At 36.4% G+C, this 13,310-nt stretch overlaps 1 protein-coding gene across 1 annotated transcript in view; it reads right to left on the reverse strand.

Annotated features, from left to right (window-relative positions):
- Window positions 1-13,310, reverse strand: part of TEX11 (testis expressed 11) — a 292,291-nt gene that overhangs the window by 22,196 nt on the left and 256,785 nt on the right. Inside the window, exon 24 of the mRNA XM_005593879.3 lies at window positions 1,072-1,221. Coding sequence (XP_005593936.2) covers window positions 1,072-1,221 — 150 coding nt within the window. The remainder of the gene's footprint in view (window positions 1-1,071; window positions 1,222-13,310) is intronic.

Raw genomic sequence — 13,310 nt, forward strand, 5'->3', positions numbered from 1 at the left:
ATAGCTTCTATTTTCTGGGTAGAGTAGCATGGTGGGATTACCAGGTAACATCCTTTATTCAGCAAACATCAACAGAAAACCTACTGTTTCTATGACCTTGCACTCAGTCATACAGGTGAAGCAATAATCTTATGAATGAGAGTCAAGGAAGGGCACACTAAGAAGGAAACAGAAAGCAGATCAGTAAAAGGGCACTAATCAAAACAGGTTTGTACTAAAATGTCCTATTTTTATCTGATACTAAAAATAGGAAACACTTGACAAGGGAGTATCAGAGGTAACTAACCCTAAGACTTCCACATGCATTTAACAGATTTTTAGAATTGGAGTTCCGTTATACAAGGAGCAGTGGTCACTGTCACATGTCTATAAAGTATATATCATCTGCTCCATGGCTCTAGGAATTCTGTCTTGGCAAGACCAAGGAAAGGCAAATGTGACTCTTGTGCACTTGGAGCTACCTAATATTTTTATTAACCACACACATGCTCCTGAAGAGGATGAGAGACAAAAAGGGAAGAAAATTAGGCTGTTTCCTGCAGTGTACTCCCAAAGAGGCTCTAAGCCCCCAAACCCACTTAAAGTTCAGCCCGAAATTTGAGAGTGGCAGTTGTGTTAAAAAATATTACCAGTATTTCTCTGTACATTTCAGCAAACTGCTAAGATTGCATCACTTTTGATTGTTGAAGCATTCAGTTATTTCTAGCTAGCCCAGAAAAACTTTCTAAAGTTTGAGCTCCCCCTATTGTGTAGTTACACAATTAAATTCCACACAGAAAAAATTTGAGCACCTATTAGGAGCAATGAACGTCGCTAGGGTTTGTAAGTACAAATTAAATAATTATTGTTTATGACCCTAAAGAGATTATAATCTCATAGAGTGAAGAAGATAAATGCACAAATGATCATAATACAAAATAGTCTAAGAATGGCGTTAGAGAAGGAGAAACAAAGTGCTATGAGGAAAAATTATTTCCTACCTGGAGGTAAGAAAGAGGAGTAAAGAGAAGAAAAAAAGTCATACGATAGAAATGGCCACCAGCCTTACAAAAGCATAAATATAGCTCTTACTTGCAATTGTTTCAAATGTTTTAGTTTCTAAATGAGGCAGCTCCCACACTGATTCCAGGAAGCTTTCCAGTAATGGATCATTCAATTTGGCTCTAACTTCAAACTCGTACAGCAGAAGCAATTTCTCACATGAATCATTTGAGAAGGTCCCTAAGAAAGAGGCAAAAATGCAACATTCTTTGTGATTATATTTTATTATTCTCTTTGGTTGTAATCTCACTAACTGGAGAGGTTTTCCTTCTAAGAAAAATTAATTTTACTTACAATTTGAAGGTCAACTTCACTGCTGTAGACAGATTCTAAATTTTATTTTTGGTTTTTTATTTGATTCTAACACATTTTAAATCTACAAGCTCAACACTACTTCCAACATTCTGTAGTGCATTCACTAGAACTACCTATATTTTCTCAAACAATTGCCACGATGCTTCTAATCAGCCTGAGAAAACCCGCAGATATTATTGATTCTAATTCAAATCCAATGTTTACTTGCTTCTTGTGAACTTTCAACTGGGCTGGTGCTCACCCTAATGGTTGAGTTAACCAGAAGATACAGTGCTGTATAAACTAACAGTGATTTTATTTTAAGCAGAATAGAGGAGAGTTTCCAAACTGTTTCATTAGTCGACAGAATTTCTTGGGCATCAGCATAGAAAGAATTTCATGTCAGGTGTCATACACCAAACTACGTGAGACAGTTTTCATTCATCCTTCTTGGTAGATTGAACATTGAAAAATGTTTTGAGGTATGACATATAGACAACAAACTGAAAGAAGTACTCTAACCTTAAACAGCTTGACGAGTTTTTACATGTGTTTAAACCCGTGTAATAACTACCTAGATTGTGATAACAAACACTTAAAACTATACAGAAGGTTCCTTTGTGCTCCTTTCCGGTCAATACCATCCAACCAAGGTAGCAACTATCTTTACTTTTCTGCATCTATGTTTTGCAACTATTTTCATGAGGAATCTTGGTCTGCAGTATCTTACATTGTCTTTGTCTACTACTGGTATCAGGATAATAGTCTTATAAGATGAACTGGGAATTGTGCCCTCCTTTCTGGATGAGTTTATATAGAGTTGGTATTACATCTTCTTTAAATGTTTGGTAGAATTCTTCAGTGCAGTTTTCTTTGTTGGAAGATTTTAAACTATGAATTTAATTAATAGGCATAGGAGTATATATTTCTTCTTGAGGGAGCTATGGTAGTTTGTGACTTTCAAGAAATTTGTACATTTCACCTAAAATTCTAAATTCATGGACATAAAAGTGTTCAAAATATTCTCTTATTACCTTTTAAAATGTCTGTAGGATCTCTAGTGAGGTCTCCACATCTATTCCTGATATTGTTAATTTGTGCTTGATTTGCCTGGCTAGAGGTTTATCAATTGTATTGTTTCAAAAGAAAAAAAACTTTTGGTTTCATTGACTTTATCTACTGTTTTCTGTTTTAAATTTTAATGATTTGTGCTCTATTTTTATTACTTTTTGCTTGATTGGGTTTAATTTGCTCATTTTTTTCTAGTTTCTTAAGGTAGAGACTTAGATTATTTGAGACCTTTCTTTTTTCTTTTTCTAATAGGAGCATTTAATGCTATATACATTTGTCTAGATACTGCTTTAGTTGTATCCTAAACATTTTTATATGTTGTGTCTTGATCTTCATTCAATTAAAAAAAATTCTTAATTTCCCTTGTCGCTTCCTCTTTGGCCCATTGGATTATTTTAAAGTATGTTGTTTAATTTCCAAATATTGGAAGGTTCTACAGATAACTTTTTATTAGAGATGTATAATATAACTCTATTGTGGTCAGAGAAAATACTTGGATATTTCAATAATTTTATGATTTCAATACTTTTAAATTTTTTGAAGTTTGTTTCGTGGTTCAGAATATGGCTTACAATGATGAATGTTCCTTGTGAATCTGAAAAAACTGTATTCTGCTGTTGTTGGGTAGAGTGTTCTAAATGTCAATTAGGTCAAGTTGGCTGATAGTGTTGCTCACGTCTTCTATATCTTTATTGAGTATTTGTTGACCTATTCTATTGATTACTAAGAAAGGAATATTGAAGTTTCCAAGTAGTTATGGATTTGTCTATTGCTCATTTTAGTTCTAGCAGTTTTTGCTTTAAGTGTTTTGAAGCTCTGAAAACAATTCCATTTACAATAGCATCAAAAAGAATAAAAACATCAATCTTATTCACAAGATGACATAATCTTGTGAATAAAATTCCTAGTGAATCCAGTAAAATGCCATTATAACTAATCAGCAAGTTCATCAAGATCAATATACAAAAATCAATTATTTATTTATTTATTTATTAGAGACAAGGTCTCACTATGTTGCCCAGGCTGGTCTCAAACTCCTGAGCTCAAGTGATACTCTGGCCTTCGCCTCCCAAAGTGAGCCACCATGCCTGGCCAATTCTATATGGCAGCAATGAGTAAGCTGAAAATAAAATTGAAACAAGTCCCTTTATAACAGCATCAAAAAGAAGAAAACACTTATAAATGAAGAACAAGGGCCAGGCACAGTGGCTCACAACTGTAATTCCAGCACTTTGAAAGACCAAGGCAGGTGGATCACTTGAGGCCAAGAGTTTGAGACCAGACTGGCCAACATGGCAGAATCCCATCTCTACAAAAAAAAAAAAAAAAAAAAAAAAATTAGCTGGGCGTGGTGGCACATGTGTGTAATTCCAGCTACTCAGGAGGCTGAGGCATGAGGATCACTTGAACCAGGAGGCAGAGGTTATAGTGAGCCGAGATTGCACCACTGCACTCCAGTCTGAGTAACAGAGTGAGACTCTGTCTCAAAAAACAAAACAAAACAAACAAACAAAAAGGAAAGGAAAAGAATTAGTGTAAACATATAGTTTTTAGTGTAAACAGCTGGGATGCTGATAGGGATTGTGTTGAATCTATAGATAATTTTGGGGAGTGTTATCATCTTAACAATGATAAATCATCAAATCCATGAACATGGGATATGTTTCCATTTTGTTACATCTTGTTTATTTCAATGATGTTTTATAGTTTTTAGTGTGTAAGTTTACCATCCAATGGGGGAAAGGATAGTCTTTTAAACAAATAGTTCTGGGACAACTGTATACCCACATGATAAAGAATGAAGTTAGACCCTGACCTCATAGCATATACAAGAATTAACTTGAAATAGACCAAATATTTAAAGATAAGAGCTAAACTATAAAACTCACAGAAGAAAACAGAGGGGTAAACCTTCATAACTTCGGATTTGGCAATGGATTCTTAGATATGACAATGAAAGAAAAATAGATAAACTGGACCTCCTCAAAGTTAACAAATTTTGTATTTCAAAGGACATGATCAAGAAAGAGAAAAGACAATTGAAAGAGTGGGGCAAAATTAAGGCATATATCTGATCAAGGACATGTATCTAGAATACATAAATAACTCTTGCTACTCAATAATAAAAGGCAGCCTAATGAAAAATTGGGAAAGGGTGTGAGTAGATACTTCTCCAAAGAAGATATACAATGGCCAATAACCATCTGAAAAGATGCTCAACACCATTGGACATCAGGAAAATTAGTCATCAGGAAATCAAAACCATAATGAGATATCACTATACATTCACTAGGATGGCTAGAATAAAAAACGCAGGTAATACAAGTGTTGAGAAGGAGGTGGAGAAACTAGAAGCCTCATACATTGCTGGTGGAAATGTAAAATGATGCAGCTGCTTTGAAAAACACTCTGGCAGTTCCTCAAATGATTAAACACAGAGTTACCATATGACCTAGCAATTCCACTCCTAGGTATATACCAAAAAAAAAAAAAAAAAGTGAAAATAGGTCCACACAAAAACTTGTGCATAAGTGTTTAACAGCAGCATTATTCATAATAGCTAAAAGATGGAAACAATCCAAATGTCCATCAACTGATGAATGGATGAATAAAGCATGGTATGCCCAGGCAATGGAATATTATTTGACCATAAAAAGTAATGAAGTATTGACATATGCCACAACATGAATGAACTTTAAAAATATGCTAAGTGAAATAAGGTAGTCACAAAAGTCCGTGTATTATATAATTTTATTTAAATGAAGTGCTCAGAATATGCAAATCTATAGAAACAGAAAGTAGATTAGTGGTTGCTCAGGGCTTGTGGGAGAAATGCAAGGGTAACTAAAGGGTATATTTCTTTCTTTTTGAGGTAATAAAATGTTCCAAAATTGATTGTCGATGGTGGTTGCACATATCTGTGAATATACTAAAGTGTATTGAATTGTACACTTTGATAGGTGAACTGCATGGCATGTGAGTCATATCTCAATAAAATTGTTTGAAAAATTGAATTTATATTGTGTATTCTTTTGGGACCAACTTCTTTTACTCATAATGTCTGTCATATTCATAAATATTTTTGTATGCTATCAGAAGCTCATTCCTTTTATTGCTTTGTAGTATTCCATTGTATGAACATACCACAATTTATTTAATCTATCATTCTGCTGATGAACAGTAATGTTGTTTCAAATTTTTAGTTCTTATGAATAGAGCTGTCTTGAACATTCCTGTACATACTTTGGTGAACAGGTGCACTCATTTCACCTGAGTATATATATAAAAGGGAGATTTCACGGTCACTGCTGGGATAGAAACATGTTTGGTTTTAGCAGATACTGCCAAACAGTTTTCCAAAGTGGTTGTACCAATTACATTTCCACTCTGGAGTGCCAGAACTCCAGTTCCTTCCCATCCTCATCAACACTTGATTTTTTTTTAGTCATTTCAGTGAGGGTGCAGCGGCTTCTCAATGTGCATTTTCTTGATGAATAATGATGCTGAGCATCTTTTCCTTTGCTTATTGACCATTTATACATTTTTTTTGGGTGACATTTCCATTCAATTCTTTTTTTTTTTTTTTTTTTTTTTTTTTTTTTTTTTTTGAGATGGATTTTCACTCTTGTTGCCCAGGCTGGAGTGCAATGGCATGATCTCAGCTGACCATGACAGAGACGGGGTTTCTCTGTGTTGGTCAGGCTGGTCTCGAACTCCCAACCTCAGGTGATCTGCCCGCCTCAGCCTCCCAAAGTGCTGGGATTACAGGCACGAGCCACTGCACCCGGCCATTCAGTTCTTTTGTCCATTTTTGTATTGGGTTATTTGTATTTTCTTGTTGAGTTGTAAGAATTCTTTATATATTCTGGAAGTTGTCAAGCTTATGTATTGTCTTATCTTCTTCCTATCTGTGGGTTGTCTTTTTCTTTTCTCAACAGTGTCTTTTTTTTTTTTGAGAGGGAGTCTCACTCTGTCGCCCAGGCTGGAGTGCAGTGGCCGGATCTTAGCTTACTGCAAGCTCCGCCTCCCGGGTTTACGCCATTCTCCTGCCTCAGCCTCCCGAGTAGCTAGGACTACAGGCGCCCGCCACCTCGCCTGGCTAGATTTTTTTTGTATTTTTTAGTAGAGATGGGGTTTCACCGTGTTAGCCAGGATGGTCTCGATCTCCTGACCTCGTGATCCGCCCGTCTCGGCCTCCCAAAGTGCTGGGATTACAGGCTTCAGCCACCGCGCCTGGCCAACAGTGTCTTTTGACAAACCAAAGTTCTCACTTGTAATGAAGTCCACTTTATCAATATTTTCTTTTATAGTTGGTAATATTTTGTCTCCACAAAGTCATGAAGATATTCTCCTAGGATTTTTTATTTACTTTATTTCATTATCTTTGAAACAGGGTCTCACTTTGTCACCCAGGCTAAAGTGTAGTGGCGCAATCATAGCTCACTGTAACCTCAAATTCCTGGGCTCAAGTGATCTTCTTGCCTCAGCCTCCCAAGTAGCTGTGACCACAGGTGCATGCCACCACACTGGGCTTTTTTTTTTTTTTTTTTTTGTAGAGATAGTCTCGCCATGTTGCCTAGGCAGTACTTGAACTCCTGGGCTCAACCAATCCTCCCACCTTGGCCCTTCAAAGTGCTAGGATTATAGTACTGTAAGCCACCACACACAGCCCCAGCTGGGATTTTGATTGGGATTGCTTTGAATCTATAGATCAATTTGGGAAAACTGATATATCTTAACAATACTGAGTTTTCTAATACATGAACATGGCATATATCTGCATTTATTTAGACCTTTAAAAATTTATTTCAGCCATGTTTCAAGGTTTTGTGGCTTTCAGTGCAGAAGTCTTACACATCTTTCATTATAGATTACTAGGCATTTGATGGATTTTGATGCTATCAAAAACTGTATTTTAAAGGTCATTTTCCAATAATTTCTTGCTAGTATACAGAAATACAATTATTTATATATAAACCTGTATCCAACAACCATACCAATTTCCTTTTTTTTTTTGACAGTCTCACTCTGTCGCCCAGGCTGGAGTGCAGTGGCGTGATATCAGCTCACTGCAACCTCCACCTCCTGGGTTCAAGCAATTCTTCTGCCTCAGCCTCCTGAGTAGCTGGGACTACAGGCATGCGCCACCATGCCCAGCTAATTTTTGTATTTTTAGTAGAGACGGGGTTTCACCATATTGGCCAGGCTGGTCTCGAACTCCTGACCTCGTGATCCACCCGCCTTGGCCTCCCAAAGTGCTGGGATTACAGGTGTGAGTCACAGTGCCCGGCCCAAATTTACTTATTTTTAAAACTTTATTCCAAATCACAGATAAAGAAAACCATATTATATGCATGTCTGTTTGCATATACATAATACATACATATATACACACACACATACATACAGTTCCGTTATAATGTTTGTTTTGAAAATGTGAATTTGTTCCGACATGATTGATATATTAGGTAACAATTAATGTAAATTATGTAAATTAAGTACTTGCTTATGTGCAATTTAGTCTGTGTGAAATAGTAAGTCAATGCAAAAAGCAGCATCTGGCTGAACCAAGCTGTATAGGAATATGAATAACACACACATGTGCACAACTCAAACTTCTATCCACTACCTCAGTTCACTGAATGTGTTATGGGCCACACTCATCCACATCTGTTGCTATAACTTTCCATCAGATTTCAGACAACCGCCTCCCACCACTTCACAGTATTTCACAAGCTGCAATCCTTCTGATATTCACTTCCGTAAGCAAATGCCAGGTCTTTTTTAAGGTAAAAAGCCATATTTATTGTAGTATTCATATATTTTTAGTAATTTAACATATACAAAGCCATGCTGTCATTTTATTAGGTTCTTATGTTTTTTTAATATGTCACAGACCAAATATTTTTAGTGTTATACCCCAACCCCATTTTTTCCCATAAGCCCCGTGGTCTTTGTTACACAATTTTGGATACTGTAATAATTTTTAGGCACGCATATGCCATGTAACAGCAAAACTGACTAAACATGTAAAGTATTTTCATCATTGCTAACCCATAACCACATGAAAAAAGTTACCAACTAGAATGTGGTATTCTGCATAGTTCTTTTTGTCTTTAGCCTTGCATCTAATCAAAACAGAGTTTTTCAAAGTTACTTAAATCAGCTTCTTTCTTCCTCACCCCCTTCCATGTGGCCATGTAATTAATTCGTAATACGGTCAGATTCATTTGTCACAGTCTGAATTCCATCTGGGATTCCCTCCACATCCTGATTGATTTATTTTAAAATTGTATCCGGTAAAATCTACTCTTTGTGGCATATATTTCTATTGGTTGTGAAAAATGCATAGAATTGTGTGTCCACTATCACTGCTCCTTATAGAACAGTTCATTACCCTAAAGATTCTCTCATGTTACACCTTTATAGGGAACTCCTACTCCTCTGTCCAACCTCTCGCAACCACTGATGTATTTTCTGTTCCTATGGTTTTACCTTTTCCAGGATATCATATAAATGGAATCATAGCCTTTCGAGTCTGTCTTTTTTCACTTGGCAAATGCATTTAACATTCATTTACTTCTGAGTAGGATTCCATTATAGAGATGTACAGTTTGCTTATCTATTTCAGGTTACACTTGTTGGAATTATGTTGTCAGCTCCCGGAAATGGTAGATTGACTGGGTCTCTGCAGTGCTTTCAAAGTCATGGTTTAGAAATTGCTCCATTATTCTGAGTCCTTCGGATAGGCAAAATGCCCTTCTAATGCACACACAGGGCAGGGGTTATTAACCCCACTTTCCAGATGAGAAGATTATGGCTGAGAAACTAAATGCTGTTCCTACCCATAGAAACAGCAAATTAATGGAGAGCCAGGACTCTAATCCCACATGTTCTGATTCACAATCCACTACTGGAAAACATGTAGAGGAGAAGAATGGCTATGACTAGAAGGTTGGAAAATAGAACCTATTTCTGAAATAGCTGGTCTGAAGAAGACAGAGCTTAACAAATGCTTTGGAAACTGTCTTAAAGCATATAAAGGGTTTACAACTGAAGTTAAAAAAGAACAGATCATCTTTAAGAGGCAGCATGGAGAGAGTGATCAATTAGACCTAAGATGTGAAATGGGTTACTAGGAGGCCTGGAATTATTCCAGTATAATGTTGAATGGAAGTGGTGATAGTGTATATCCACGTTTCATTCCTTGACATCAGTGAGAAGGTGTTCATATTTTACCATTAAATACAAAATAAGGAGTAGTTTGTTTTCAAGTAATGTTTATCAGATTGAGGAAGTGACTTTCTATTCTTAGTTTGTTGAGTGTTCTCATCATGAATGGGTGTGGAATTTTTTTCAAATGCTTTTTCTGCATCTATTGAGATTATTATATTTTCCTCTTTTATTTTGTTAATGTGCACTCATTTTTGAATGTTGAATTCCTGGGATAAACAATATTGGTCATGATGCAGTATCCTTTTTATATATTGCTGGATTCAATTTTCTAAAATGTGTTTAGGATCTTTGCATCTATCGTTTAAGATACTGGCCTGAGGCTGGGTGTGGTGGCTCACACCTGTAATCCCAGCACTTTGGGAGGTCGAGGTGAGTGGATTACCTGAGGTCAGGAGTTCAAGACCAGCCTTGCCAAGATGGTGAAACCCCATCTCTACTAAAAATACAAAAATTAGCCGGGAGTGATGGTGCACGCCTGTAGTCCCAGCTACTCGGGAGGCTGAGGCTGGAGAATCGCTGGAACCCGGGAGGCAAATGTTGCAGTGAGCTGAGATCGTGTCACTGCGCTCCAGTCTGGGTGACAGAGTGAGACTTCGTCTCAAAACAAAAACAAAAACAAAAACAAAAACAAACAAACAAAAAAGACACTGACACTGACTTGTATTTTTCTTTTTAGTTTTTGGAATCAGAGGCATGCTGGCCTCATACAATCAATGTATTACTTTTTTCTCTATTTTCCATAAGAGATATTTGTATAATATTGCTATTATTTCTTTCTTATATATTTGGAATAATGTACTGTTAAAGCCATTTCCTTTGTGAGAAGGTATTTAAGATTTCATTTCTTTAGTAGGTTTATGACTATTTAAAAGAGTGTAAATAGGACTACTCAGATTATTTTTGGGGGGTAATTTTGTACCTGATCTTAGCGAAAAGGCTGAGAAGTAATGGGGGGCGGGAAAGTAATTTTGGTAGCTGTACTTTTCAAAGAATTTGTCCATTTTGTCTAAACTGTCAAATTCATTGGCATAAAGTTGTTAACAATATCCTTTTTATTGTGATTTTAATGTCTGAAGGATTTGTAGTGATGCCCACTTTTGAATTACTGATATTGGTAATTTGTGTTCTTTCTTGATCCACCTTGCTAGACTTTTAGCAATTGTATTAAATCTTTCCAAAGAAGCAACCTATGGCTTTGTTGATTTTCTGTGTTGTTGCTGTTGTTGTTGTTGTTTTGAGACAGAGTCTTGCTCTGTCGCCCAGGCTGGAGTGTAGTGGCGTGATCTTGGCTCACTGCAACCTCCACCTCTCAAGCTCAAGTGATTCTCGTGCCTCAGCCTCCTCAGTGGCTGTGATTACAGGCATGTGCCACCATGCCTGGCTAATTTTTGTATTTTCAGTAGAGACGGGGCTTCACCACGTTGGCCAGCCTGGTCTCAAACTTTTGACCTCAGGTGATCTGCCCGCCTTGGCCTCCCAAAGTGCTGGGATTACAGGCATGAGCCACTGTGCCCAGCCTGATTTTCTGTGTTGCATGTTGTTTTTCATTTCTTTGTTTTCTGCTCTTATCTTTGTTACATTCTTCCTTCTACTCTCTTTAATTTACTGTTCTTTCCCTAGACTCAAGTTGGAAGCTTAGATCATCAATTTTCAATCCTTAATCTTTTCTAATATATGCATTTAAAGCTATGTCTTTTCCTTTATTTTAGTTGTATCTAACAAGTTTTGATGTCACATTTCATTTTTGTTAAGTTCAATCTATTCCATCATTTTCATTTTGATTTTTTCTTTGACCGATGGGTTATTTAGAAGTGTTTCTTTTAGATTTCCAACAGTGGGGGTTTCCTAATCATCCTTCTGTTGTTGCTTTCTCATTTGATTATACTTTGGATAACATACCTTGTATGATTTCAATCCTTTGAAACTTGTTGAGACTTGCTTTTTGGCCCAGCATATGCTCTATTTTGGTATGTGTTACAAGTGCACTTGAAAAGAATGTGTATTGTGATTGATATATATATATATATACACACACACACACACACACACACACATATATATATATATATATATATATATATATATGTAAAATCAGTTAGGGGTGGACTGAAGTTTAAAGCTTGGGAAATCTTGTGAAAATAAGTAATGAATGTGTAGGTAAGGTATAGTACACAACTTATTCTGATCAGGAGACACTGTGCTAAGATAACTGTACAAGAAAATTTCCAGATTCACATTTGTCCTTCATAAAAACAAACCATAATAAGATATATGTTGGGAACGGGGAGATTGGACTGACATTCCTAATTAGGTCAGGCACTTGGGAGAAGGAATAGTATATATCACCGTAAGTATCTGGGAACCATAACAAACCTGTCTCCTCAATCTGGAACCCCTACTATATTTCTTCAGTGACTCTATAGCCCTGTATCAAAGTCTCTACTCACTGCCATTAAGGCTTTGGATTGCAACATTAGGGTAAGCTTATGCTGACTATGAGGCACGATTTAAATGGAATGCTGCCAAAAGTGAAGACTTTTAGGATCAATTTTTATCAGAGATGCTTGGGTATCTCCAGCTAATTGTTTAATTTTCTTCCAGGAAATAATCCTAAACTCAGGTTCTCCTATTTCTGTGGCCTAAGTTCTGGCTCAAAATGTACACTAGAAAATCTACTCAAGTTTTGCCATTCTGTTTAATGTGCCTGAGGATCAGCTCCAATTGCCTTTTCTCTTGGCTGATCTCAAAATTTTCATCACTGAAAATTTCTTACCACGAGAATTAATCTCTGAAACAAAAGTAATGCATGACTGATGGCTGTATTAAGCCAATGAAGGAACCAAGCAAAGACTGCCTGCAAAGGAATAAGCATTCAATCCTAGTTTTGGTGTGTACAATGGAAAAGACAAAAAATATTTCTATTTCTAGCATGCGCCTTGTTAAATGGCAACTTTTATCAACTGTATTTGGATAAATTAGAATGACCTTTCCAGTTATGGGTTGAGGAGACCCTAATATATAAATATGTAATACGTAATATATAAAAACGTAGATAATCCTCTGCCCTGCCAGCTGAACTGCATTTCTGCTGGCAGAGCATCCATGCTGGGCTTTGTTCTAAAGCTCTCAGGAGGTTTGCCTTGTTTGTCATAACTACTAATAATTTCGATGATGACACTTGATGAATACTTTATACCAAAGTAAAAATTATAGTACTGGAGATAAGTGAAATTCTTCCTTGCAATGACCTACAAAAACTAAAGCCTTTTCTCTATCTTCCTGTTTTTGTGATAAATGTTTAACTCATGTTATAAAATAAATAGTTTTAAGAAACCAAATCACCAAGATTACTTCTAGCCCTAACATTTGATGATTCGCTATATATAGAGACTCTGACTCCAAGGATGCTCTTAGCAACATCCAAAAATGATAATCTTCAATGGAGACCCAAAAGAGGAAATCTCTTTTCACAGCCAGAAAGAGAGATTCAGAAACTGTGAGCTTCTTCAAGTTAGAAAGGTTTGAGTATCTTCTCACTGTAAGCGAAGTCATCTTTGGTACAAACTCAACTTCCCCTTAAATTTCCTTTTTCCCCCCTGCAAACCTGCCCTTCTCTGCTCCAAATCCCAAGTTCAATCTCTATTAGGTAATTTTTCTAAATGTTCCTC

The sequence above is a fragment of the Macaca fascicularis genome, chromosome X (genome assembly GCF_037993035.2).
Source record: "Macaca fascicularis isolate 582-1 chromosome X, T2T-MFA8v1.1".
NCBI lineage: Eukaryota > Metazoa > Chordata > Mammalia > Primates > Cercopithecidae > Macaca > Macaca fascicularis.